Source organism: Glarea lozoyensis (assembly GCF_000409485.1).
Source record: "Glarea lozoyensis ATCC 20868 chromosome Unknown GLAREA13, whole genome shotgun sequence".
Lineage (NCBI taxonomy): Eukaryota > Fungi > Ascomycota > Leotiomycetes > Helotiales > Helotiaceae > Glarea > Glarea lozoyensis.
Window position 1 is genome coordinate 163301 of NW_007360987.1, and position 23548 is coordinate 186848.

The 23548-nt window shown below is 46.0% G+C and overlaps 9 protein-coding genes across 9 annotated transcripts; 6 read left to right on the plus strand and 3 right to left on the minus strand.

Moving 5' to 3' along the window:
* Nucleotides 1-1513: 1513 nt before the first annotated feature.
* Nucleotides 1514-3093, plus strand: GLAREA_10014 (Magnesium transport protein CorA, transmembrane region; the record flags this gene model as incomplete). Its single annotated transcript, XM_008080064.1, has 2 exons — nt 1514-2135; nt 2192-3093. 2 exons carry the CDS (start codon nt 1514-1516, stop codon nt 3091-3093), a joined length of 1524 nt encoding a protein of 507 aa, XP_008078255.1.
* A 545-nt stretch (nt 3094-3638) lies between these two features.
* Nucleotides 3639-4151, plus strand: GLAREA_10015 (WD40 repeat-like protein; the record flags this gene model as incomplete). Its single annotated transcript, XM_008080065.1, has 1 exon — nt 3639-4151. The coding sequence occupies one exon, from the start codon at nt 3639-3641 to the stop codon at nt 4149-4151; it is 513 nt and encodes a 170-aa protein (XP_008078256.1).
* A 1758-nt stretch (nt 4152-5909) lies between these two features.
* On the plus strand, nt 5910-6702 carry GLAREA_10016 (uncharacterized protein; the record flags this gene model as incomplete). The annotated part of the gene is made up of 2 exons (XM_008080066.1): nt 5910-6179; nt 6226-6702. 2 exons carry the CDS (start codon nt 5910-5912, stop codon nt 6700-6702), a joined length of 747 nt encoding a protein of 248 aa, XP_008078257.1.
* Nucleotides 6703-8506: 1804 nt separating this feature from the next.
* On the plus strand, nt 8507-10314 carry GLAREA_10017 (uncharacterized protein; the record flags this gene model as incomplete). The annotated part of the gene is made up of 2 exons (XM_008080067.1): nt 8507-10125; nt 10293-10314. 2 exons carry the CDS (start codon nt 8507-8509, stop codon nt 10312-10314), a joined length of 1641 nt encoding a protein of 546 aa, XP_008078258.1.
* A 3666-nt stretch (nt 10315-13980) lies between these two features.
* Nucleotides 13981-15066, plus strand: GLAREA_10018 (Thioesterase/thiol ester dehydrase-isomerase; the record flags this gene model as incomplete). Its single annotated transcript, XM_008080068.1, has 2 exons — nt 13981-14095; nt 14144-15066. 2 exons carry the CDS (start codon nt 13981-13983, stop codon nt 15064-15066), a joined length of 1038 nt encoding a protein of 345 aa, XP_008078259.1.
* Nucleotides 15067-16591: 1525 nt separating this feature from the next.
* GLAREA_10019 (uncharacterized protein) lies at nt 16592-17020 on the minus strand (the record flags this gene model as incomplete). Its single annotated transcript, XM_008080069.1, has 1 exon — nt 16592-17020. One exon carries the CDS (start codon nt 17018-17020, stop codon nt 16592-16594), a length of 429 nt encoding a protein of 142 aa, XP_008078260.1.
* A 72-nt stretch (nt 17021-17092) lies between these two features.
* Nucleotides 17093-18053, minus strand: GLAREA_10020 (heterokaryon incompatibility protein; the record flags this gene model as incomplete). Its single annotated transcript, XM_008080070.1, has 2 exons — nt 17093-17803; nt 17853-18053. 2 exons carry the CDS (start codon nt 18051-18053, stop codon nt 17093-17095), a joined length of 912 nt encoding a protein of 303 aa, XP_008078261.1.
* A 1200-nt stretch (nt 18054-19253) lies between these two features.
* GLAREA_10021 (alpha/beta-Hydrolase) lies at nt 19254-21200 on the plus strand (the record flags this gene model as incomplete). Its single annotated transcript, XM_008080071.1, has 2 exons — nt 19254-20715; nt 20767-21200. 2 exons carry the CDS (start codon nt 19254-19256, stop codon nt 21198-21200), a joined length of 1896 nt encoding a protein of 631 aa, XP_008078262.1.
* A 966-nt stretch (nt 21201-22166) lies between these two features.
* GLAREA_10022 (uncharacterized protein) lies at nt 22167-23212 on the minus strand (the record flags this gene model as incomplete). Its single annotated transcript, XM_008080072.1, has 2 exons — nt 22167-22879; nt 22933-23212. The coding sequence occupies 2 exons, from the start codon at nt 23210-23212 to the stop codon at nt 22167-22169; spliced, it is 993 nt and encodes a 330-aa protein (XP_008078263.1).
* Between the last annotated feature and the right edge of the window lie 336 nt (nt 23213-23548).

The window sequence follows — 23548 nt, forward strand, 5'->3', positions numbered from 1 at the left end:
GCGTTCCTTAGCATCGCACCCTTTTAAAACCAGAAACAGAAGTTGTCCACGCAATGCCAATGTTGAGCACTGATTTATCAAGGCTTAAACGCATCTCATCTTGGCGATTGACGTACACTAGCTGGCTCTTTTTCTCGTGGGAATGAACATGTGCGGCAAATCACACAATCGGCTGTTTCTGATCACCATTACCGTATTGTATCATCCCTTTATACTTTCTCATATTACTAACTCTCCACGTCTTTCCTCGGCTGATCAAGCTAGGTTAAGTACCACCGAGATACATAGTTCGGTGCTTCCTCATACCTAGAGCTACTTCTGCGGCGTCTGCTCACGATTATCACCGACGTGCTCTCATGCATCGTCACAAAAATCACGTTGTAGCTTCAACAACTGCCAAGAGGTATGAGCCGGTGATACGGTGTTCCAGAAGGGAAACCTCCTGTCAAATCCGATTTATTTTAACAAATCTTGATTATTCACAGGATAGCGACATTTCAGTACAAGCATGCGGCTCGTTCGATTGTACTTGTAACTTCGCCGTTCTTCTGCTCTTCGTTGCACGTACTCCACGTTGTTTGGTCAAGACTGACGAGTTCAAGCTCGATTGCAGTTCCTGTTCGTTGCTTAATGCAATTCGCGCGTCGGTGCTCACTTTCTTCTCATCTCCAGCTCTGGACAATGACTGGACAATCATTCAAAGGCAGTTTGGGCGCAATGATACCATGTGCCGATGTGCTTTGGGACGTTGCTATGTGTTTTTTCCTTGCCTCAAAGCTATACCAAGCCAGTTCTACCACCTAAGAGGTCCCAACATCCAAGAAATACTCTCGTTACTGGCCGAAGCGGATCGACGACTATCATGTCGCTGACACACATGGAGAGAGAGTATCGTTTCCAAACAAAATCTCGCGTTTTCTATTGATTGTCTCATGAGAAGGTAATGTGCGATTCTTCTTGCCTGATGGTGTGTAAGCAAACCTGGAGACCAGCTCCTAACAGATATGGTTACGTATCTGTGTCTCTCAACCTCCTTGGAGTTCGCAAATCGTAGGCTTTTGCTTTTGATTGGCTGTGCTAACCGCACATGGGACACCCACCAACTTCCAATTCGCTACGTGTAGGTCAGTCTCTCGACCGCTAAGTTAAGCGCCATGGCTTCAACATTTAGGGCTGGAAATTTGTGCTACCCGCAGCCTCAGCTGAAATAACCTTACAAGGAGGTCACCCCTTGGCCAGCCGCTATGCTAGAGCCACCTTCTCACCTTTCACCTTTCGCTCCCCAGTGAATGTCTACTATATTACAGACCCAGGTTCAACTATATTGCCTGCATTTTATGGTAAGTGACCTGTAAGTTCGTACTGTACATGTCTCTAATATTAAATCTCAGCCGTCCCTCCTCCGATGTCTGCCTAGTTCCTCTGCCTCGCAACAACCAGACCCACCATCACGAATTTTCAAGGCCAATAATTGCACAAGTCTGAGCATAGTCTTGGCTATACATGAGCCAGAATGGTGGATCCTGCCAGTGAACCAGAGCCAGATCAATACATTTCCGAAATCAAAAGGCTGCTGGCGCCACATGTAAACTCACGTTGGTCACTTGAGTCGAACAGATCACACCTAACAAAGGTCGCATACACAGACACCTATGAAGAGTACCCGATTGCCAGTCCCAAACAGCTTATAGCACAGGCGGCAATTTTGACGGATGAGGAAACCCTCAGCATTTGCATCATTGAAAACATATCCAAGGAATACGTCGAAGTTCTTGGCACAGAGTGGGGAATCGACCCCATGTTCTTTGTAGAGTACGCTTCCAATCCGGCAAAGAACGCATTGTGGTGGTCAAATAAGTGGGATTGGAAACCACCAGAGGTGCCTGGGGAACCCGATAGTCCTAATTCGCAGGAGCTTTCTTGGTCCGCGAAGAATCCTTCGTTTTTTAGACTACCCTCAGGATACTTAGACGGTGTATTCGAATACCACAACGAGACGCCAAATCTAAGCCCTTCAACGTTATCAAAACTGAATTCCTCGCCGAATCTTATCTATCGCCATTGCTTCAAGGACAAGGACTGGCCCATACAATCGAATACTCGGATCTCTTATTGTCGTCCTAATCGATTTATGTGTGAGTGTCCTCTTTTTTAGCAAGCCGATGGTACCTGCTAAAATTCTATGATACAGATTTGTTTCTAGTTGACGCACCAATAAAGTTCCCCGTCGGGATACTGGATCAAGAGTCACGATCATTCCCCACTTTGAGACTCCTGCATTCTAACAGCAGGGGAGGAGTCGAGCTACCACATATATATGATAGCTCTCGCAGGGAGTACAGTCTCTTTGAGAACCTCAAAACATTTTGCCATCACCACTGGCATCTCCGAGTACTTTTCGACCAGAGAATCGATCACTTTGGCTGTGATTACGTGGTCTATCCCAACAAATTAGTCCTACCTGCCACCCCCCTCATTTATCTCTGGGCAAGCTGTCTGTGGGAAGAAAATTTAAAATTCCTCGACAAGGAAATCAAGCGCATCAGCTTCAGGGAGATACGCAATCCTCGATTGGAAATCAATGCCATCTTACATGACCGCCGCGAAGACCTTGCGCACATCATCCAGGGTCTGGCTGATACGAACATGTATATCCCTCGTGAAGTCCATGAGTTCTTTGCAACACATCCAAACTGGCTGGACTTCACGCGCACTAAGCCCGAAAATTGGGACCGTCTCATCGCACAAGCCAACAAACTCGACGCCTTTCTCATAGAAACGTTCCAGTTGTTCATGAGTTCCGTCAGTGTACAGGATAGTCACATGAGTATCGAGCAGTCTCGTCTCGGTATGGAACAAGCCCGCCGAGGAAGTCAGCTCACGTACCTGGCGTTCATCTATGTGCCGTTGTCATTTGTGACGGGGATTTTTGGGATGAATGTGCAGCAGATCAATGGTACTGGCTTGAATGTTTGGGTGTGCTTTGTGACGCTTGTACCGCTGGTTTGTTTGACTGGGTTGGTGTTTTGGGGGGTGTGGTTTTATGGGAGATGGAAGGGGAAGAGGGAGAAGACGGACGAGGAAAAGGTTTAGAAGGACGGAAGTAGGTCTTATATTTTGGAGACCCTGGGTAGGAGTGGAGGGATTTTGCTCTGTGGTAGGCTATTCTGTTCATTGATATCCGCCGCTCTATGGTGGAGGAGATATAGTCTTCGGAAAGCCGGCAAATCAATCTTCTGGACATCGCTAGATTGAGAAGCATCATCTAGTACTCATGAAATTAACTTGAATACAACTATCTTTCAGGCGAGCGTGGGTCTAGACTTCTTTTTGTCACCTCGACCACAGGATTTAATGAGGTGTTTCCGTCAGATGATGTACATTGAATTGCGAATCGCAGCGTTTTCATTGGAGCTCGACAATAAGACATCCATCCATAAATGGTCTGTCAGACCTGATTACAGCGCCTGCCGTTCGCTTTGTAGCAGCTGGCTCGGAGTATCTCGTGTCAGTGCGAGCTGGGAAAACGCTAGGGATGGGGATGTCAGCACTGGGAATTTCGTGAAAACACTCCAAACCCATACCGGCTAAGTATGAGACGTTTACCCTCACGCTTTCTTCTCTCAACGAGAGACGACATGACTGCGAGATCATGGGAGATCTCTTTGTCGAACCCACCATGCTCCGGCACACACAGTTTCTCAGATGCTACACGGTTGATTCATCTGCGTTATACAAGTACTTTGCGTCATCAGCTGGGACTGAAAAATCTGCCATCTGTGAGCGGTGCGGCGGAATTCATAATTACTGGGTCGAAAGGCAGAACTATCAGACTCTGGAGTCCGCACGGAACTTTTCTGAGGACATTGGCAGGTCATGATAGCTGGGTGCGTGCTCTCGTCTTTCGTCCCGAGGGCAAATATCTGCTTTCGTCTTCACACGAGAAGACGTTGCGGTGCTGGGACCTCGGTCAAGAAGGCAAGTGCGTGAAGATTATTGGCGACACACATGAGCAGTTCATCACTTGCCTAAAATGGGCGCCTGGAATTACTAGACATGCAGGCACTGTGGAGGAGAAAAATGAAAGTAACGGGACCAAAATGACTGTACCTGGTGTGCAAGTTCGCTGCGTTGTTGGGATTGGAAGCTGAGGATTTTCGCGGATTGAGGTCAAGAGTTGCAGGAAGATGTGAGGTAGCGCTTCTATTGTGATTACCATTATTCGATTTTTGCTATGCGAAAACCATATACTGTTTATCGTAGAGCTTTCGAAGGTGTTTGGAGGAATTTCTGTGTGGGAGATGGTGTCGTTTTGAGACGATAAGTAGGCGGTGCTACGGTGGTTTACTTACTCATTGTTGAACTGGCCGATATTGTAGTTAATTAATGGTCCATTTTGATGGGTAGCAAGTGAGAAAGGTATGTTATCTTTGTTATTGACATGATTGTGGCAAATAGTAGTGGTATAAGTGAACATCGTGAAGAGAAAGCTGAAATGATTGTTCTTCTTAGCTAATACTGTGATCACAGCCATATCAATAGTTGGGGAGTAAAAGCACGATGGTGTGAATTACAAAATTTGCTGTTTCAAGAATTTAATAAACTCAAGAACTCCTTGATTAATGTAACAATCTGCCTCAAAGCTTATGAGATCGCAATATTTTATAGTGAAGTCGGTGATGAAATATATTTCTTGACCATCCAGCGCGACAAGCGGTCACATCTTACCGTAACAAAGTAAAAGCCTCCTCACTGTATTTAGTTCAAATCAGGTCCATAACTCAGTTTGACTGCGAAAATAGATACTTGCTGCGTAACAAATGCCTCTACCATTGGGTGTATCGGACGGAACCGAGACTTTCGGGGTCTACGTTTCGCCATCTTATTCCTACTCAACATAGAGCGAGCAAATTGTGGATTGAGTGAAAAAGCTCGACAAAGAGTCATCTCGGTTACTGTGTACTCATGGTACTGAGTAAGTATCTGGTTCGACGTCCTTCTATGCACCCTTCACCGCTTATTTCTTCAACCTGGTATAATACTAGGATAGATGTAAGCCTACATGAATTGAGGATATATACTCTCTCAATATAGGTTCGGATATTAAAATGCACGCATACGGCGAGTTCTGTACGATCGAAGACTCACTTGGCCGGTCAGCGCACGTGATCTGTTGGGCCCTTCCCCTCTGATTGGGCCAAAATTCGCCGAGTGCGAAAAAGCGATATGCCCTATATATCGCTTCAGCCAAACCTTTTCCCTTTAAATATATCCTCACTTCTCCCACTTGTTCTTGTTCTTACTGTCGGTATACATACGCTTTGTCAATTGATTGCCTACGTTCTCGCTGTATATCTGCAATCACCTCCTTACATATACGGAATCCTACGAATTGATCGACCACTGCGACTCGCATCGCGCATTCAGAATCCCCCGATCTCGACATCGACGACCCCGCGAAGACCACGTTGTTCATTCAAATAATCGCCAACAAACCCTCTCCCGCCATCTATTGACACTTACAGTTCATTCAACATGTCGTCCCCAGAATCTCGACCAGTTAAGCGCTCTCGTAAGCAGTTTCCGGTCTTTGTTTTCATTCGAACTATTTCGTCCGCACCGAATCGTGCATTTGGCCAACGACCAGACTGCGCCGGGCATTGGCACACATCGATGCGCGACCACGTTTTCGAGGTCAAGTAATCACGATTGCGGGTTCGTGAGGTCGTGGTGGTTGATGCCGCGGGTATCGCGCAAGTGTTGGTCCCTTAAACCCAACACTTGGACTTTGCCGGCAGAACTTTTACAACTACATCATCACTTTCTCTTACAGCACAACTCTTCCACGCTACGCTCTACATGTACTAATATTTCAACCCACTCACGTTCGTCTCCGCTGATCTTCAACCATGTCAGGAACACAATCATTACCTCCTCCTTCTCTGCCACAGCTTGTTGCCGAGCAGCATGTGCCAATCCCGTCGACCGACAAAAACTCCAAGAGACTCATTGTGGTTCTCTCCAATGCGAGTCTCGAGACCTTCAAGGCTGTAAGCTCCGGAAAGCCAGGAAGCGGTCGCGACGAGAAATATACCCTCCTCAATTCCGACGAACATATTGGCGTCATGCGAAAGGCAAACCGTGATATTAGTGATGCAAGACCGGATATCACCCACCAGGTCAGTATATCCTGCGGCATGACATCTCAGCTGCTCATCCCTCTAGTGTCTCCTAACCCTACTCGATTCCCCAATCAACAAGGCCGGGAAATTGCAAATCTACATCCATTCCGCTAAGGGTGTTCTCATCGAAGTCAGCCCAACTGTCAGAATACCACGTACCTTTAAGCGATTCGCAGGTCTTATGGTGCAACTCCTACACCGTCTGTCGATTCGATCCGTCAATTCTCAGGAGAAATTACTGAAGGTTATCCAAAACCCAATTACCGATCATCTTCCTCCAAATTGCCGAAAGGTCACCCTTAGCTTCGAATCCGAGATTGTACGTGTTAGGGAATATGTGGAGGCTTTAGACGAAAAGGAGAGTATTTGCGTCTTCGTTGGAGCCATGGCAAAAGGATCCGATAATTTTGCGGATCAATACGTTGATGAGAAGATCTCGATCAGCAACTACAGTCTCTCGGCCAGTGTGGCATGCAGTAAATTCTGCCACGCAGCAGAGGATGTATGGGACATTGTCTGAGATATCTCGCTCATCCCAACCACAACCGACCACTCGCGACGTCGACAACGACGACTTCCCGAGGTATAAAAAGTGGAGGAATGGAGAATTGGTCGATTTCACAGGTGAAAGCGGGACCTCCAACAGATGCCAACGATAACAACATCGTCAGCTATGTTAGAGGTCGCCGGGCTTGGGTGTCTGTGTGCTCTGTCTTTGTTTTTACAACCAAAACATCAGGCGTTCAACATCAGATCCAAGACGCTTTAGTCGTCTTCTGTGGTATCACTCAACTGGTCCACATCTCCTTTTTCTTGTCTTTTTGTATAAATCTTATCAACTTAGTTGTTGATGAGATAAACCACATGCTACTTGGCATGGTTTGATTGATGTCGTTTTAGGGAATTGGGCTGCAATAGGAATTGCTACCCTGCGCCGTCAACCGATAGCGATCTCGTCTAGCGAGGTCATCTACGGGTACTGGTTGCCTTATGTATTCAGAGATTGGTCCCATTCCATTGCGGCCTTGAAATGCGAACCGTTGTTGAATTGCTGATCAAATATCAGGCCTCATCGCTCATTCAGTGCATACATATCCGGCTTGGCCGCCGACCATCGGCGGGAATCGAGGAAATCAAACAGAAAATTGTGTAATTGGTAGGATTTCTTCGCCTTGATTGTTCATTTATGGAACGAATATGTTTAAAAGCCGGCTCGTTTCCTATTTGATGTTGTGCGAGATCTCCAACCCAATCATCTCCTCCAGGGCGGTTATGCATATGCGGGTCACCTAATGTAACGTCCTCGGGAGATCTACTGGATTTTGGTGTTTAGCAACGTGGCGGGCGGATGATTGTGCGGTTTTATGGGGCTGTGTCTTGTGGATTGCGGGTAGAGGAGGTTGAGTCTGGATTCTCCTGTTCTGTGTGTTTTCCGAGTCAGTGACGGTCATTGAGTTTTGTTTGTTTTGTTTCCTGAACTATGTTGTGCACTTTTCTATTCCTGCTTTCTTTCGAGATTGGTCAGCTTGATAATTCAAGTTGTCTCTGACAGCCCTTTCACAGTGGAGTCTGAAGGATGCAGCGGTTCGTCTGTACATATTGTTCTGACAAGTCGATGTACCTATGTGGGTAGTCATCCCGTCAAGGCCTCTATCAGCCCAATCGGTTCTGAGGCGGATACCTCACTCATCCGGTCCCAAGGAGACAGATCTGAACCACAGCATTCCTTCCAGCGTTGCACTTGGGAAGCAAGTTTCCCCACACTCTAGAATCTGTCTCGCTGAAATGTCTCTCCACCATCTCCACGTCGAGTGACACAGGGCAGATCGTTAATGGTCCACTTACTCCCCTCGCCCGTCTGGCGGTCACCGGCAGTAAGTGGGGCATTGATCGAGATCTAGTTGATGTTTCTTTACATTGTGTCGTTGAAGTGTCTTGAGTCTGTATTAGCAAACATCTCATTCCTTGAATTCAAGTCGTATCCGTAAACGTGGCGGACGAGAACAAGTACTTGTAAGTCTTTCACTTCTCGCTGCAAGGCTCCTTGGACAAGATTGGTGTCACGCAAACGCAGGGGTGCAGTCCTCTCAATGGCTAATGAATGGCTGGAGATGCGTCCTGCAGGACAAATCTGTCGCCTCGTTTTGAGGAGCATGCGGACTGTACATAAGGAGTGTACTTACATCTTCCAGAAATCTACGCAACTATCCGCCCATACTACCCGCCATTATTATACCTACCCCTCTTCACCGCTTCTTCTTGACGATCCTTCTTACATACTTACATCCTTACATCTTGTAATTCAACACTTGTATCATATCACCATGCCCAACTCCCCACCCATCCTTGAAGTCTCCCACCTTCCCTCCGCAGCCTCTTTCTACGCATCCATTGCCCAACCCCTCGGAATCCACTACCTCTTCTCCACTCCGCCCTCTTCTCCTCTCGCCCTTTTACATTACGGCAATCCGAGCACAAAAGAGATCATCTTCTCACTCACTCCGTCCCCCGTCCCAAGGGCTGCGAAGATATACCTCCCAGCATCAACATCCAAAGCGGTCATCGATTTTCAGAAAATCAGCGAGCAAGCGAATCCAAGGGATAATACGCAGGGGATTAGACATACGCAGGGGGATGAGGGCGAGGAAGTGGTGTGTTGCGCGGAGGATTGGGACGGGAATATGATTGAGGTTACCTTTTCGGAGAGGAAAGAGGAGGGCAAGGGGAGTCGGGTTGCGGAGTGGCAGGAGGATGTTGCGAGGTCAACGGCCGGGTCTGGCGCTGGGCCAGGGAACCTGAAGAGGGCGGAGACGTTTCCGAGGGGTGGTGGTGGGTTGGGAGGTGGGTTGATGGAGGAGAAGAGGCCTGAGGCGAAGAGGAGTGTCAGTGGTGGTATTAGTAGAGGGACGGTGATAGGGACGCTGCTTGGTGCGGCGGCCGGAGCGGCGCTGGCGTATGCGATGGTTAGGAGCGAGAGTCCTCAACCTGTTCCGGAACCGCCGGCGTATGAGTATAGTAGAGGGGAACATGGGTATAGAAGGGATGGGTATGGGCAGGAAGAAGGTGTTGTCGAACATATCCCGGCGACTTCGAGGGTGGGTAGTGTAAGACAGATGGAAAGGGTGGATGTGAGGCCGAGGTATGTGGAGAGGTATACTACTATTCCCGAGCTGGGGAGGGGGGGCGATGGGCCTAGGGAGTTGGAGACTATTGCGGAGGGCTCTTATATCTCGACGAGATCGAGACGGAGCAAGAAAGCGGAAAGTCATTATGAGAGGCCACTCGCTATTCTTCCGGCGCTGGAGGCGAGGGAGGGAAGTCATGTTAGTCGGAGGGAGGAGGGGAGTCATGTTAGTAGACGGAGCGAGCGAGATGAGGGGAGTCACGTCTCTCATCGCTCTCATCGCAGCTCAGGCAGTCGTCGGAGTAGTGGTGGGAAGAAAGAAAGAAGTGAAGCGGGAGGTGGAGGGAAGGAAGAGAGTTTCCACACCGCAAGGAGTGATGTCACTGTTAAACCCGCCACAACTGTGTACGTCGCTGCGCCCGCGTCACACGTGAGCAGCAGATCAAGGAGAGAGAAGAGTGGCGAGACGGTCGTGAAGGTCGGCGGCAGCGCCGTCTCCGTCCGACCGAGTCGTGTCGCGCTGCCGGAGAGTGTGGTTGAGGGGAGTAGGTCTGGCAGGAGTAAGAGTGGGAAGAGTCGAGTCGACGACGGCGCATCCCGTGCTTCGAAATCTAGGTCTGGGAAGAGTAGGAGTGGCAGGAGTAGACATGGTCATGATGAGTATGACGAGTATGCCACCTTCGGGGCGGAACGCGTTGAGTTGCCGGATTCGGTCGTGGGAGGCGGGAATTACGAGGCCAGTGTTGCGCCGAGTGATAGTGTTAGTTGTGTGGGGAGTAAGATGGAGAGGTTGAGGTTGGTGGAGAGGATGAGGAAGAGGTATGTTGTATTTCTTATTTCCCATCATTTTGGTTTCCTATTCGGCATGGCGAGGGGGTGGGAATGATTGGGGTAATGGGATGTGGTTAAAGGGTGATGGGAGGGGCGGTAGAGAGAAGAGCGAAAGATGTGGGTGTGAGAATGAGGCTAACGTGTGTGTGAAATAGTGCGAATTATGTGGGTAGATAACTCGAGATGAACGGGATATAGAATATCGACAGTGCCATCCCCCCTGGGTTTGGGGGGTTGGGATGGGAATACAGGACTTTTACGCTCTTTTTGGGATATTAAGGGATTTATGTTTTGATTTTTGGAGGGGTGTGAGGGGGGTGAGATGTGAGGGAGCTTTGTGTTAAGATTTTGATTTTTGTACTGATTTTGTGCGGGATGCGGCATCAGATTGGCGGTTCTTACGGGGAGCTAAGGGGTGTTGAGAATTGATGGGTAAATTTGGATTAGGGGTTGTGGCTTTATTAATGAAGATTTTTTACAAGCGGATTGCGTGATAAATTTGAAATCGCATCATCTTTGATGTCGTGTTGAGTGAGAATTTTGGGATTTGGGTTTTATAGTATGGATTGGGGTGTGAGGTTGTATTGGAAGAATGGATGTTGAGAAGTCGGATATTGGGGTTGCGGTGATAGGAAGTCGTGGAGGGTGAGGGGGGGGGGGGAGAGGAAGGTGATATGTCTATCTCCTTGGCTTATAGATGGGAACTCTTGTCCTAACAGAGCTATCTATGCTTTTCTTTCTTTTAGTAGGGTGGTGTTTCTCCTTTCTTAGTTTTGTTATCGTATATTAAATCTAAGGGCTAATGGCGATATGACTGGGTTTTCTTCTTGCGAGGTGCAGGTAAGATGTATGTCTTGGGTCTTTCCCCCCGGAGTGGGTGGGTGTGTTCTGTGTGTATGCTGGGATACAAGGGAGTGTTTGTCTTATAATTTATCTGGTTCGGTAGTGTATCTCGATGTGAAAGCTGGGAAGTGGGAATGAAACAATGGTTGTGTAAGTTGAAGGTTATACGAGTGGACAACTATGGGGATTCTGCTTCTTAGAAGAGAAGAAAGGCTTCGATGGTGGAAAATAGGGGTTTATTCGTTAGCGTATGTTGTTTTAGTACGGATTTCCGGAGGTAGAACGTGTTCGAGAAAGGGATTTTAGATGAGGAGTTGGTTTAGAAATTAAGCTACCAAAGAGACAACATTCGAACCATGTCTTTTAAAAGTGTAATAATATGGGGAGTCAATATTTTAGTGCGAAGGAAAAATGGGTTGTTAAAAGAAGTGTTGCCCAAAAAAGATAATAGAATAATTAAAATATTTTAAACGACTATAATTCAAAAATATCTTCGGTGTTCGATTTCACATCTACAACATTGGAGGTAACTTCGTGATAAATTTTGAATCTTTCATCATTCTTACTGAAAGATACAAAAAAGGCATTGTTTTTTATGGAGATGTATGGTTTTTGCATAGTCGTTGTTATATTTGATTGAGGAACTCTCTTAGTACCTTTTGCTTCGGTTGAATTATCCCAGGTTTCTGGGACTAGTGATATTTCCATCAAAATGTAGAAGTGTGAAAAAGGGAGTGGTGATTCGGTGGTGAAATAGATTTCAGTGGCAACTCTCTTTTCTGTTATGATTTAGGTCTTTGGTTCTCTAAACGTGAGTCGGAGTATTCAAGAGTCGTTAAATCGTCTCGACGTTTAGAGAGTATATTATTGATGCAAAAATAGTATATACGAACTACAAGATCTTCTCTTGAGTCTCGAACGACAGTCAGAATTGCTTGGCAATACTTTCTCCCGGCTAGGACATTTTTGTAGCGATGACTACGGTCGATCCTTCAATAACTTACTAAGCGTTCTTTCGAGCCTTGAACAGTTGTATTTGAAAACAATTTGCCTGCCAGACACGATTGAGGGAAGAGAATTTGTCTTCCGTTAAGCGTCTAATGAAGCATTTTTCATTTGTTTTTCGGATTTTTTCAGGGAAAAAACCAGAAGCCTTGTAGGACTGCTTAAATAATTATCTTTCCAATAATTCCGCAAATTCTGACTAACGAATTAGTTCTAACGCTCTTTTTATAAGAGTTGAGCCTTTCTTTTATATTTACTCCCTTACTAAAAAATGCTTGCACGTCTGATTCAGGGTTTTCTACTTCACACAGTGACTGTCAATTTTGATCTAATTACGCTTACGGAATATATTGATTAGCGTATGAACTTAGTGTGTAGGCAAGCATAAGATGTTAGTGTACAAATTCAGACTTATGATTAGAAGGTAGACTTGTTTCGGTGGTACATTAGAATTCGGTGACAATATACTTCTCTGTCGTAGGGTAAGAACTTAGTTTCATCAGAATGAGTTAAGCGTATCTTGGGTGATTAAGAAGCGGAAAATGAAACAATAAAGACGTCACCTTATATATTGAACTTATTCAGCAAGCTTGCTGGCTTGTTGTTCTAGGAGCAAATGATCTCCGGTTTTGGTAATAAGACTTGTAGTAAGGGAGGACATTTTATTTCTAGGATTGCTATTTTGAGTTTTGAAATATACTGGCTCTTCTTAACTCATAAAAATAACGAAATTTATTATTTTAATGTTAATGCTAATTACACATTTTAGTATTATATATTCTTATGTTTACCGCAATTACGTACGTGTGGCTTCAGTCTCGTGTGTTACTCCTCGATTTCCCATTTCCACATTTCCTACTCGACTAAATGTTTGAAGATTACCACTTCTGCACAGTTTTCTTTTGGCAGTCGTAAAGCTCAGCGAAATTCATGATTAAACATTAGAGAAAGCGCAAATCGACTTTGATGAGCCTTCTCTAGTTTGATGATTTAGTAAGGGAAACACAGAAGCGGCTGCAGAAAACAATTTTTGCGTCTGCCTTATCGTGGTGCGAGTGGATATCAAGCGTCAAGATTTATGCTTAATAATCATAGTTGAAACCTGTATGTTCGGAGAGCTCTGGTGGATAAGATGCATCTCCACTGCGTCATCGCTTGAAGTATCGACCTCCTGAGTACCGTGATTCCTTTCGATGAAGCGAGATTTTCTTTTTCATATTGCCTTTAGATGGGACGAGTGAATCTTGCTAACTTGGCTAGCAATTTTATCAAGTGAGACTAGATGGTGATATTGCATAGCGACACTTGCTTAAGCATACCCATTACGGGTGTCCTTCATGCTGCTATGGACCGATGATTCTGTGGGGTACCGCAATCCGGAATTTGATACCAAAGCCTTTGGCCGCCACGAAACACCTAAGGCTGAGGGGATAATACCATTGAATCATATTTTCCAATCCAACGTATTGGAATTTTCGTTATTTTTTCGTCAGTGACCACCCGTGAATCACAAGACTCTGCATACCCCCAGGTACATTAATGCCAGAATACGACTTTTCAATACTCCCTCCCCTAACAGGTAACTCACCATTTTCAATCCGAATAAAATTGTATATTTATTTATAATACCAAGTAGCCCCGACCCTTTGGGCAGAATATTCAGTTTACACGATGGAGGTGTACCGCCAGACTTTTGATGGACCTCGGTTACTGTTTTTCATGGGCAAACAAACTACGCCGCACCCCTTTATGGCTAGACTCGCCGAACAACGTAAACGCTGGGGCCAAATAGGATCGATTTGAATCTGCCCCTGTTTCTGGAGTGGATTGAAAGCTTAGCTTTTGTTGGTTGTTAAGCTGCAATTGGTGCTTTCAACCCCAACTCAAAATGTCCGCTTAGTGCTTACACGCATCACGATTCACCACAACATGATTTCCAAAACATAACCTCAGTTCTAAGATATAAAATCTTATCCATATTCCGATGAAATAGCCATGTCTTCAAATAAAGAGAGATCTCGCATCACCTTCGACGAAGCTACGAAAGTAGTGAAACTTGACTCCAACATATACCGAGTCAACCTCCACGAAGATTTCTCCATTGGTGCAGGTACGGAATTTAAACCTGCATTCTGACCTCATTTTTAACTCGATTTAGTTCCCAATGGCGGATACACATCCTCATGCATGCTCTCAGCAGCTCGCACCCACCTCTCCTCTCGAGAGCAAACCGACATTTTAACAGCCCATTTCGAGTACCTAAACCGCACAACGGCTGGTCTCGCAATCATCACGATCGAAGACGTGAAATTGGGAAAACAACTATCCACACTCCATCTCACGCTCTGGCAAGATGGACTTCTGCCCAAAGCTCCGTGGATTGATGCATCGACCTCACGACGTTCAGTCTTGGCATATGCTACACAAACCAACCTAGACACCGCAATGGGAATCAGCATGCCCACTGGTTTTGAAGTTACATCTGAAGATACATACCCCCCTCTACCGGATTTCGAGGGGCTGAAATCAAAGGGCGAGGATGCGAAATGGGAGATCACGACCGTCCCGGATATTTATCCGGGCCGGTCACTCAGGAATTGGGCATTTTATATCCCGAAAGGTGAACAAGTGATCCCAGGGGTGTTGGACACTTGGATGAGGAGGACGAACGGGGAGATGATTGGGACGGGTGAGCTAGCTTATGTGGTTGATTCCTTCCCATATAATCTCCACAAATTCCTCGCATCGCCAGAAATGCGGAAATTCATCGAGGATTCGGAAAAGCCAAAACCGAAGACCGAGAAGAGAGGAGAGAAAGAGGCGGGGAGTGATGATCGCGCGACGTTGTGGTTTCCTACCGTGGTGTTGAATTTGGAGGTGAAGAAGAAATTGCCGGAGGAGGGGACGGAGTGGTTGGCTATGAGAGTCACGAGTAAGCAGATTAAAGATGGGAGGTTTGATTTGGATGTTTTGATTGGAGATGCGGAGGGAGAAATTGTGGCGTTGAGTCATCATGTTGCTATGATTTTGAGTATGGGGAGGAATACTAGGAAGCGGAAGGGTGAGAAAGCTGTGTTGTGAGTAAATTCGGTCGAGTTTTGCGTTAAATTGGTAAATCCTTACGCTGTGAGCATGAAGAGCAAATTTGTTTCGGTAAGCAGGTGAAAAGATAGCTACGCTAAATAGAAGATTAATGATGAATTGCTTCTTATTCTCGTTGAAGACTCTTCTCGGCCAAACTTCAAAAGCCTTGGATTATGCATCATGAGAATTAGATTCCGACTTGCACAGTAGATTAAGGAGCTAAAGGTTACTTAAACATATAGGCGACATGGGCTCGAATAATTGATAGATGATAAGCCAGTGTGTAATTAGAATATAATCAAGTTACAAAATGACTAATTTTAGGAAGGAGGCTAGAAACTACGATATTCCTAAGTTTAGCGACAAGAAAGCCTCGTATAACTTTATTAAATTCGTACGATGAAAGAGTTTAATCTAAGTAAAGAATAGGCACGTAACTAACATATCTCCCAAATAACCCGATTAAATCTTCCCATACACTAAAACACTCCAGAATTCAAGATCCAGATTAGAAAACGTATATCAAATACATTGAAACCCCCTCCTACCAAAGACAACAACCGAATGCCCTTGTGGCGATTGTCTCATGCCGAGCCGTAGAAGGTATTTTGTTTCTATATCAGATCCATCAATTAGAAAGCGGTGGAGATTATAAACACACAACCAGTAAAGTGGAAACCGAAGTAGGTAATCATTTTCACTATTCAAATTTCGAAAGCTCAGTTTCGGCAGTGACTTTAAATTCGGTGAAAGATTCTACTCTTATATACTAAAACCAAAAAACCCAATTAACACTCAACGAGAGATCTTTGCAGAATAAGTGTACCCACAAGAGTATAATCTGCGTACTAACTTACTTCTAAATCATGTCATAGAATCCCAAGTAGAAGCTCTTCCGATGAGGTGAATATGAAAAGGTCCTGTTATGAAAAATTTACAATTGTGTATTCTGGTATTTAAAGTTTCCTTCAACGAGTGTTATCCTTTATTCATACCTCCTACACTTTATCCAACACATCTACCTCCCTCACCTGCCACACCCCCTTCCGCAATCCCCCTCGCAACCTCCCCATCCATAACGCCATGCACATACGCCGGGCTAATAAGAGCATATCTCTCGTATCCTCGTCTGCGACCCTGCGGACAATTATCGGGATACTGAGGCCATACGCAACCATTATTAGATCACCTGGCTCGGAGGTGATGGAGACCATTGCGTAGTAACCGTTACTTGATATGCTGAACGTGTAGCCGCGTAAGGTGTTTTGGAGGCGGTCGAAGACTAGACTCGAGTTTTTGTGCTTGTATTCCAGTGGTCTCCAAACTTCCCGGGTAATGGCCCGTTGACATGGAGAAGATCATCCAGAAGTACCCCCCCAACGCAGAGCACATTATGAGGTTCGAAAATTGGTGAGAACGTTAACACTCCCTTGTCACTGATAGTATTACTGTATGCGCGCTCATTGTTGTTGCATGCCAGCACTATTATTTGCATGAAGATCTTGCCGAACTCGGGAGAGCATTAGAAGTCTGGAATCCAAGAAGGTAGGTCATGATCAGAAGGTCGGTCGGAACGATAGGTGGTGCAAATAATGTTTAGACTCGGTCCAGTAGTGTCGATAATCATTTCCCTGGTCGCTTTCACGTAGATATCACGAACTGACTTGGAATAGTCTACTGTGACGCTTTCTGGGTAAGATGAAAGTCCAAGAAGCGCAAATATCGTGTCTCGGGGGTCTGTTGCGGAACGATCGACATTGTCCGTAGCCAAAGACCTGAGACTTGTGTCATCGTGTGCGAATCCCATAAGTGACTCGCACTTTTGGGCGTGACTTCGTAGGAGGGTTAGGGCGTGGACTTTTCCTATTGTAACTCCAAGATCTTCCATAACGTTGCCGGACACCGTCGAATGCCCAAGAAATGGCTGCATAACCTCAGATCGTGAGAACATACTTTCAAGAGAGCCCCGAATCATTGATCGGTGGCCACATATAAGTAGCGCTTTGGGAGGATATATAATCTCCTAGATAATCCACATGCGAGACCACCACGAATGCTCGGTAGATAAGCAAAGCAGAGAGCGCTTCCGTGCTTCTGTGACATTTTTCCATGATTTCAAATTACGCTCATTCTCGATTGTTTTGAAAGCCATGTCGCTAGTCTCGGTGGGTTCACCCAGCCAAACAAGCATGGCGGAGGCTTGACGATATATTTGTACCATTCGTTGAACTTGGACATTCTTTTCAGCGACATCGTTTTGATTGATGCAAATGGCATCTACCCATAACATTCGGGATACGTTTTTCTTTGTGAGATACCGTAATATGGTAACTAGATTTGATCTCACCAAAAAAGAGCGATCATTGATGTAAATCGAGTCATTTGACAGAGATTCTCCCCAAGAATAGGAAAGCGCTTCATATTCCGGACGCTTGCCTTCGAGATACTCCACATCTGACCACCACATTGAGGTTCCCACATCTTGAATGTAGAGGTGATGCATTCGACACATGATAGAATCTTTGAAGCCACCTGGGAGGAGCTCAATGAGACGTATTTGATCCCAGTCGCGCTCTATCGGTGGCGTAGCATGTTCCTCTGCCAGGTGTTGTCTATCAACTCCAGGTCCAGTATTCTGCTCGACATCGTATCGTGTATGAAGTTTGTTGGCGGCGTGATTCCATTTTGTTTTCAGCTTCCTTCGAAGTCCTTCTTGGCTTCTTTGAAACTCGTCCTAGCAGCTATAGGTGAGCATTCATCAGAAAGAATGTATTTCTACCCACATTTGCAGCGCATTGATGCGGCTGATTATGGGTCTCCTCTTCAAATTCCGTGATTATCGGCTCCTCTTCCAGCTCTTCGGATTGCAATGGTGGGTAGTCATAAAAGACATCTTCTTCGAGGCGGATATCAATCAGCGGTTCATAGACGTAGCTTTTGTTTGACTGGAGCGAATTTGGCTTATCAGGCACAGATATCTGCATTATGAATGCCGTTAAAGTTCGAGATAGAGATGATTCGGATTTAGAATCAAGAACGTAAAGATGCGATGAAACGCCTCGCAGAGTCACACGCATTCAGCCGCAGCTGCTAAAGAGACATGGCACACCATTTGCGAACAATCGAGCAAAGATTGAAGCTGTCTCGAGACAGATCTATTGTTATGCAAGGAAACCTGAAGTAAATGGTGATTGCGAGTGCATACACCTTTCTAGAGCTGATGCTTTCCTGACGGACAAAACTGATGTGGAACAAAACTCCCGACATTTTGCGGGATGCTGGAGAGACCCACAAGTTAATCAAACACCTGATATATTCCAGATCAGTCCTGCGTTCTATTCGGAGGTGGGAAAGGAGAGTCTGCGTTGAATTTTGTAATCTGAAGCTTTGTGTTGGAGATTCAAGGTCGAAATAAGGTAGTCGAAGAGACAGCTCAGAATTTAGCGAGGAGACTAGCGGCCCCGCTGCACTTCGTATACAAACTTGGTAACTACTGTATTAATAGAACCCCAAAATAATAAACTATGCCACAAACAAGTTAGAGTAATTAAAGAACTGCCATTTCCAAAAAACAAACTGAATGTTATTAGCTTTGTACAAACTGGAAATGACTGATGGGGAGAATAGCCTCCTATCTACTCTACCGTATGTACAGATAATTAAACTTTTGTCTTTCCTTCTTAAAATCCCTGGAAAATGTCTTATTTATACTCGACATTAAAAAGGAATACGAAAAAAGTAAAGTTTCACTCATATGTTTATTCATCCTTCCACCAGTTCTATTGTACTTTACCTAACGAAGCCTTATCCCAAAGTACAACTCTCCAACTCCATTACATCTCTCAAAATAATGTCACATAATTACACTCACATGGCAATTCCAGAAGAACTCGACAAAAATCTTGTAGAATGTAAAATTGCAGTCTCACGATTCAAGCATTGTCGAGGAGAAAAGGAGAATATCCATCTGGGCACATGTCAAGCTTCACGAGTTCCACTGATCTTCAGGGGTCATCGGTGAAACATCGGCTGCCTTTTTTACCCATTACGTAGCCGGCGCGTGCTAACATCTTAGAACAAAACTACTCAACACCATGATTTCGAAATCTTGATAAACACCAGAGATCATTATTTGAACCTCTGCTTAACTCCTGGACTCTTCTTGGAGTGTATAGTCCCTCCCCATGGAAGTTCCAGGCATGTCCTCCATCCGCCGTCGCCTCCTCGGAGGAAATACACCTTCCGACAGCTCCCGCGAAACCACCCCTCCAAAAGCAGAAGAAGTGCGTCTCGCGCCCGTATCCAAGATCATAACGGACTCGTCCCACAAAACGAAAACGCGGAAGCGCAGGAATGGGCTTATATTCGTGCTGGGTGGACTTTTTGGCATCGTGGTCGCAGGTTTCTTTGCCGGCCGATCCGATCTGATCGATTTCCCAGAGTTCTCGGAGCTTAGCATGGATAGTCTGATGGATGTGCTGCCTGCGAGTTTTGTGAAGAATGCGCGGGATTTAGCGCAGGGAGAGCGGGAGGCGGTGAATTATGATTCGTTTTCTGTGGGCTTGAAGTTGATGGCGCAGGGTGTGAAGGCGCATCATCCGGTTATTATGGTGCCGGGCGTGATATCGACGGGACTCGAGAGTTGGGGTACGACGAATAGCTCGAGACAGTATTTTCGGAAGAGGCTGTGGGGGAGTTGGAGTATGATGAGGGCGTTGGTTACGGATAAGGAAGGGTGGAAACGTCATATTATGCTGGACAAGAATACGGGTATGGATCCGCCGGGTGGGATCAAGCTGAGAGCTGCGCAGGGATTTGATGCGGCGGACTTTTTCATTACGGGATACTGGATATGGAGTAAAATCTTAGAGAATCTGGCGACGATCGGGTATGATCCGACAAACAGCTTCACGGCTGCGTATGATTGGAGACTTTCTTACGCAAACCTCGAGGTTCGAGATCAGTATTTCACGAGGCTAAAGATGTATATTGAGATGGCGTACCAGGTTGCGGACAAGAAGGTGGTTCTAATATCTCATTCTATGGGGAGTCAGGTACTCTTTTATTTCTTCCACTGGGTCGCAGTTGCGGATGGAGGTGGAGGAGGAGATAGCTGGGTGGATGACCATGTTGACTCATGGATCAATATCAGTGGTTGTATGCTTGGTGCCCTTAAAGGACTACCAGCTGTGTTGTCCGGTGAGATGAAAGATACAGCACAACTAAACGCTTTCGCTGTCTACGGACTCGAAAGCTTCTTAAGCCGAGAAGAGAGAGCCGAGATCTTCAGAGCCATGCCTGGTATAAGTTCGATGCTACCAATTGGCGGAGACACCATCTGGGGTAATTCAACCTGGGCTCCAGATGATCTTCCAGGACAGAATGTCTCTTACGGTCCATTTCTGAATTTCAAGTACCAAAACGGCACGAGTTTCGCAAGAAATTATACTGTCACCGAGAGTCTAGAGTATCTATTCAACGTCACTGAACCTTGGTTCGTGAACCAGATCAAGAGAAGTTACTCCAACGGCATCGCCCACACAACCGCCGAAGTAGACGCCAATGAGAAAGATCCACGAAAATGGATCAACCCACTCGAAACCCGTCTCCCCCTCGCTCCAAACCTAAAAATATACTGTTTTTACGGTAAGTTTCCCCCCCAAATTTTGAATATATATGACTAACTAACACACTCAGGTATCGGCAAACCAGCCGAACGCTCCTACTTCTACCGCAAATCCGACTCCCCCCTCTCAAACCTCAACATCACAATCGACACCGCCCTCACGCAGGGCAACATCAACCACGGCGTCGTCCTCGGCGAGGGCGACGGCACCGTCAACCTGCTTTCCCTCGGCTACATGTGCAATAAAGGCTGGAACCTCCATCGCTACAACCCAGCCGGCGTGAAAGTCAAAGTCTATGAAATGCCGCATGAACCAGACCGCTTCAGTCCGCGAGGCGGCCCGAACACCGGCGATCATGTGGATATTCTGGGACGCCAGAGTTTGAATGATTTGATTCTGCGGGTGGCTGCCGGGAGGGGGGATGAGATTGGGGAGAATGTTGTTAGTGATATTGTGAAGTATAGTGAGAGAGTTGAGGTGCGGGAGGAGGAGGAGTGGTTGTAGAATTCGATGGGAGTGGGTGGGGCGATGTGGCTTTTTGTAGATATGGGTGGAGTTCTGTCAGCCTTCTTTGGAGTTTTATTTAGAGAGGGGATTTTCTGGGTGGATGGGATATACCCCTGGGTTTGGTTTAGATGGTGTAGATCTTTAGTAATGGTAATTTATTGTTCTGCTTGACTATGAGTGGTTCTTGACAGACATATAGTGCTGGGTTCTAGCCGTAAAATCGCGTCATTAGCTACTACTTCCCTTGCGTTTTCCGCCCTAAACTGTCCTGTGAAATCAACTATTGTAAAGTATCGCGGTAGCAGCTTGTGCTGGTTAAAAAGCAGTGGCGAATAGAATTTCTTGAACTCAGAGAGCATTCTTGTATATGAGAGATGTACGTGTGTTAATGATGAACTAGATTGGGAAAAACAAGACACGGCACGAACTCCCGGATCTTCCAAATTCAATAAAGCTGCTTACCTAGGTAGTCATTGCTTAACACTATAAAAGCTCTATCCCTCCTATAGATTCTAGAAAAATCATATGATATAACTATCTATTAACAACCACTTGGTTTATTACCTTTAGGCTTTTACTGCCCAGTTTGGTCCGTCAGTGATTCGGCTTTCAACGTACAATCACCTTTTCACATCACAGAATTTATCTCTAGTTTTAATCTGTATCTTTATATCGGTTCACAATCCGTTTTAAACCCAACAAACAATCTATATGTAAGTATCAGCAGTAGTCCGCAGGTCCTCCTACTTGTATTTCTTTCCGTGACTTTCAAGCAATACTTAATAAGGCAGTATCATTTTCACGTTTTGCAGTCTGACACTGTCAAATCTTTTGTAAGTTTTAACATATTCTATTTTTGTAATTTTATATCGGTTACATGAGATACTCCTTAGCCATAAACCATCTATACAGAACCCCCCATTTATTCGTCAAATCCTTTATTACAATCAAAACACAAACTCCCTACGCCAGCTCAACAGCCCCATGCCCCGGAACCTTCCCAAGATCAACCACCCCATCAACCTCCACCGCTCCATGCGCATCGCCATCCACTTCACTCACAGGCCTATACACCCCTCCAGCACCACCCGCCACAGTCTTTTCATGACCCGGCTGCGATGTAACCGGAACCGGGCCACCAGTGAGGTTAGGCACAGACTCATATTTCGAGTCGCTGGCAGCCTCAACCGCTTTCCGCCTGCGATTTATAAACCACAAGAGCGCGGCGATAGCAAAAAGAGCTGAGACTCCAATTCCTACACCCGCGCCGATTCCAGCTTTCGCGCCTTCTGAGAGACCGGAAGGACGTGACATTCCTATACCAACTTTTGAGGTGCCCGCGACGGCTGGTGGTCCCGCGGTTGTAGCGGCTGCGGAACTACTGCTCGAGGAGGCTCTGGTACTTGTTGATAGACTAGCCGTTGCGGTTCTGGATACAGTGCTTGAGAAGGTCGCGGTTCTGATTTGCGTAGATGTGATGAGAGCGTTTTTCTCGTTGATGTGAAAGCCGGGGGTGCGGATGGAATTACTGGCTTCTGCGTCGCGGTCGTAGGGGGGACTTGTGCCATCTTGTCGTACCATGAAGCGTAGGAAGAAGCCGGTTCCGCCGTCGATGTCGACGGCTGGGACGTCAATTGTCCAGTCGAAGCTACCGGGATTTAAGAGATCGATATTGTCTGAGGAATTGAGTCAGTACTGGCTCATCTCCGCAATTCTTGTGTTGACTTACTTGTAAGTCTCAATGTGAAAGTCGTTTGATCTGCGGTAAGCCACAAATCGACATTGTCTTGCGTCGAATTGATGACATTTTCGTACGGCCAGGCATTCCACGAGAGTCTAATTAAATCACCCACTCGATACACAAGTTTCGTATCGAAATCAAGCAATCTGCCATCTGGATTCGTCCATATCAAACTCGGATCCGTATTCGACGTCGCAGCATCGCAAGTTGTAAAAACCGAACCCAGCAACCACGCGGTAGCAAAAAGTCTCGAAAACTGCTTTCGCATCTTGAAACTCAGATAAAAAAACAAATGAAGGAACAGAGCAGGAACAACATCCCGCAAGGGCGAAGACGGGTCCTGAACCTAAATATGTAAGGACAAATTAGCAATGCCACTGTTGCCATGCAGGTCAACACTTCGCCTCCAAACCAGTGTGTCCCTAAACACGAGAGATTTGAAGATCCCAACGTGTGATTCGTGCGCAGCTGCAGCGACGAGAGATTGTAAAACCCTTGACGTACAAGATGTTGTTGGTTGTACAACGGGGTCGGGTTGGCGATTGCGTTTTTCTAGATCTCAAGCATCTCGGAAGACCGCTATGATTGTGTAGCTATTAGAAAT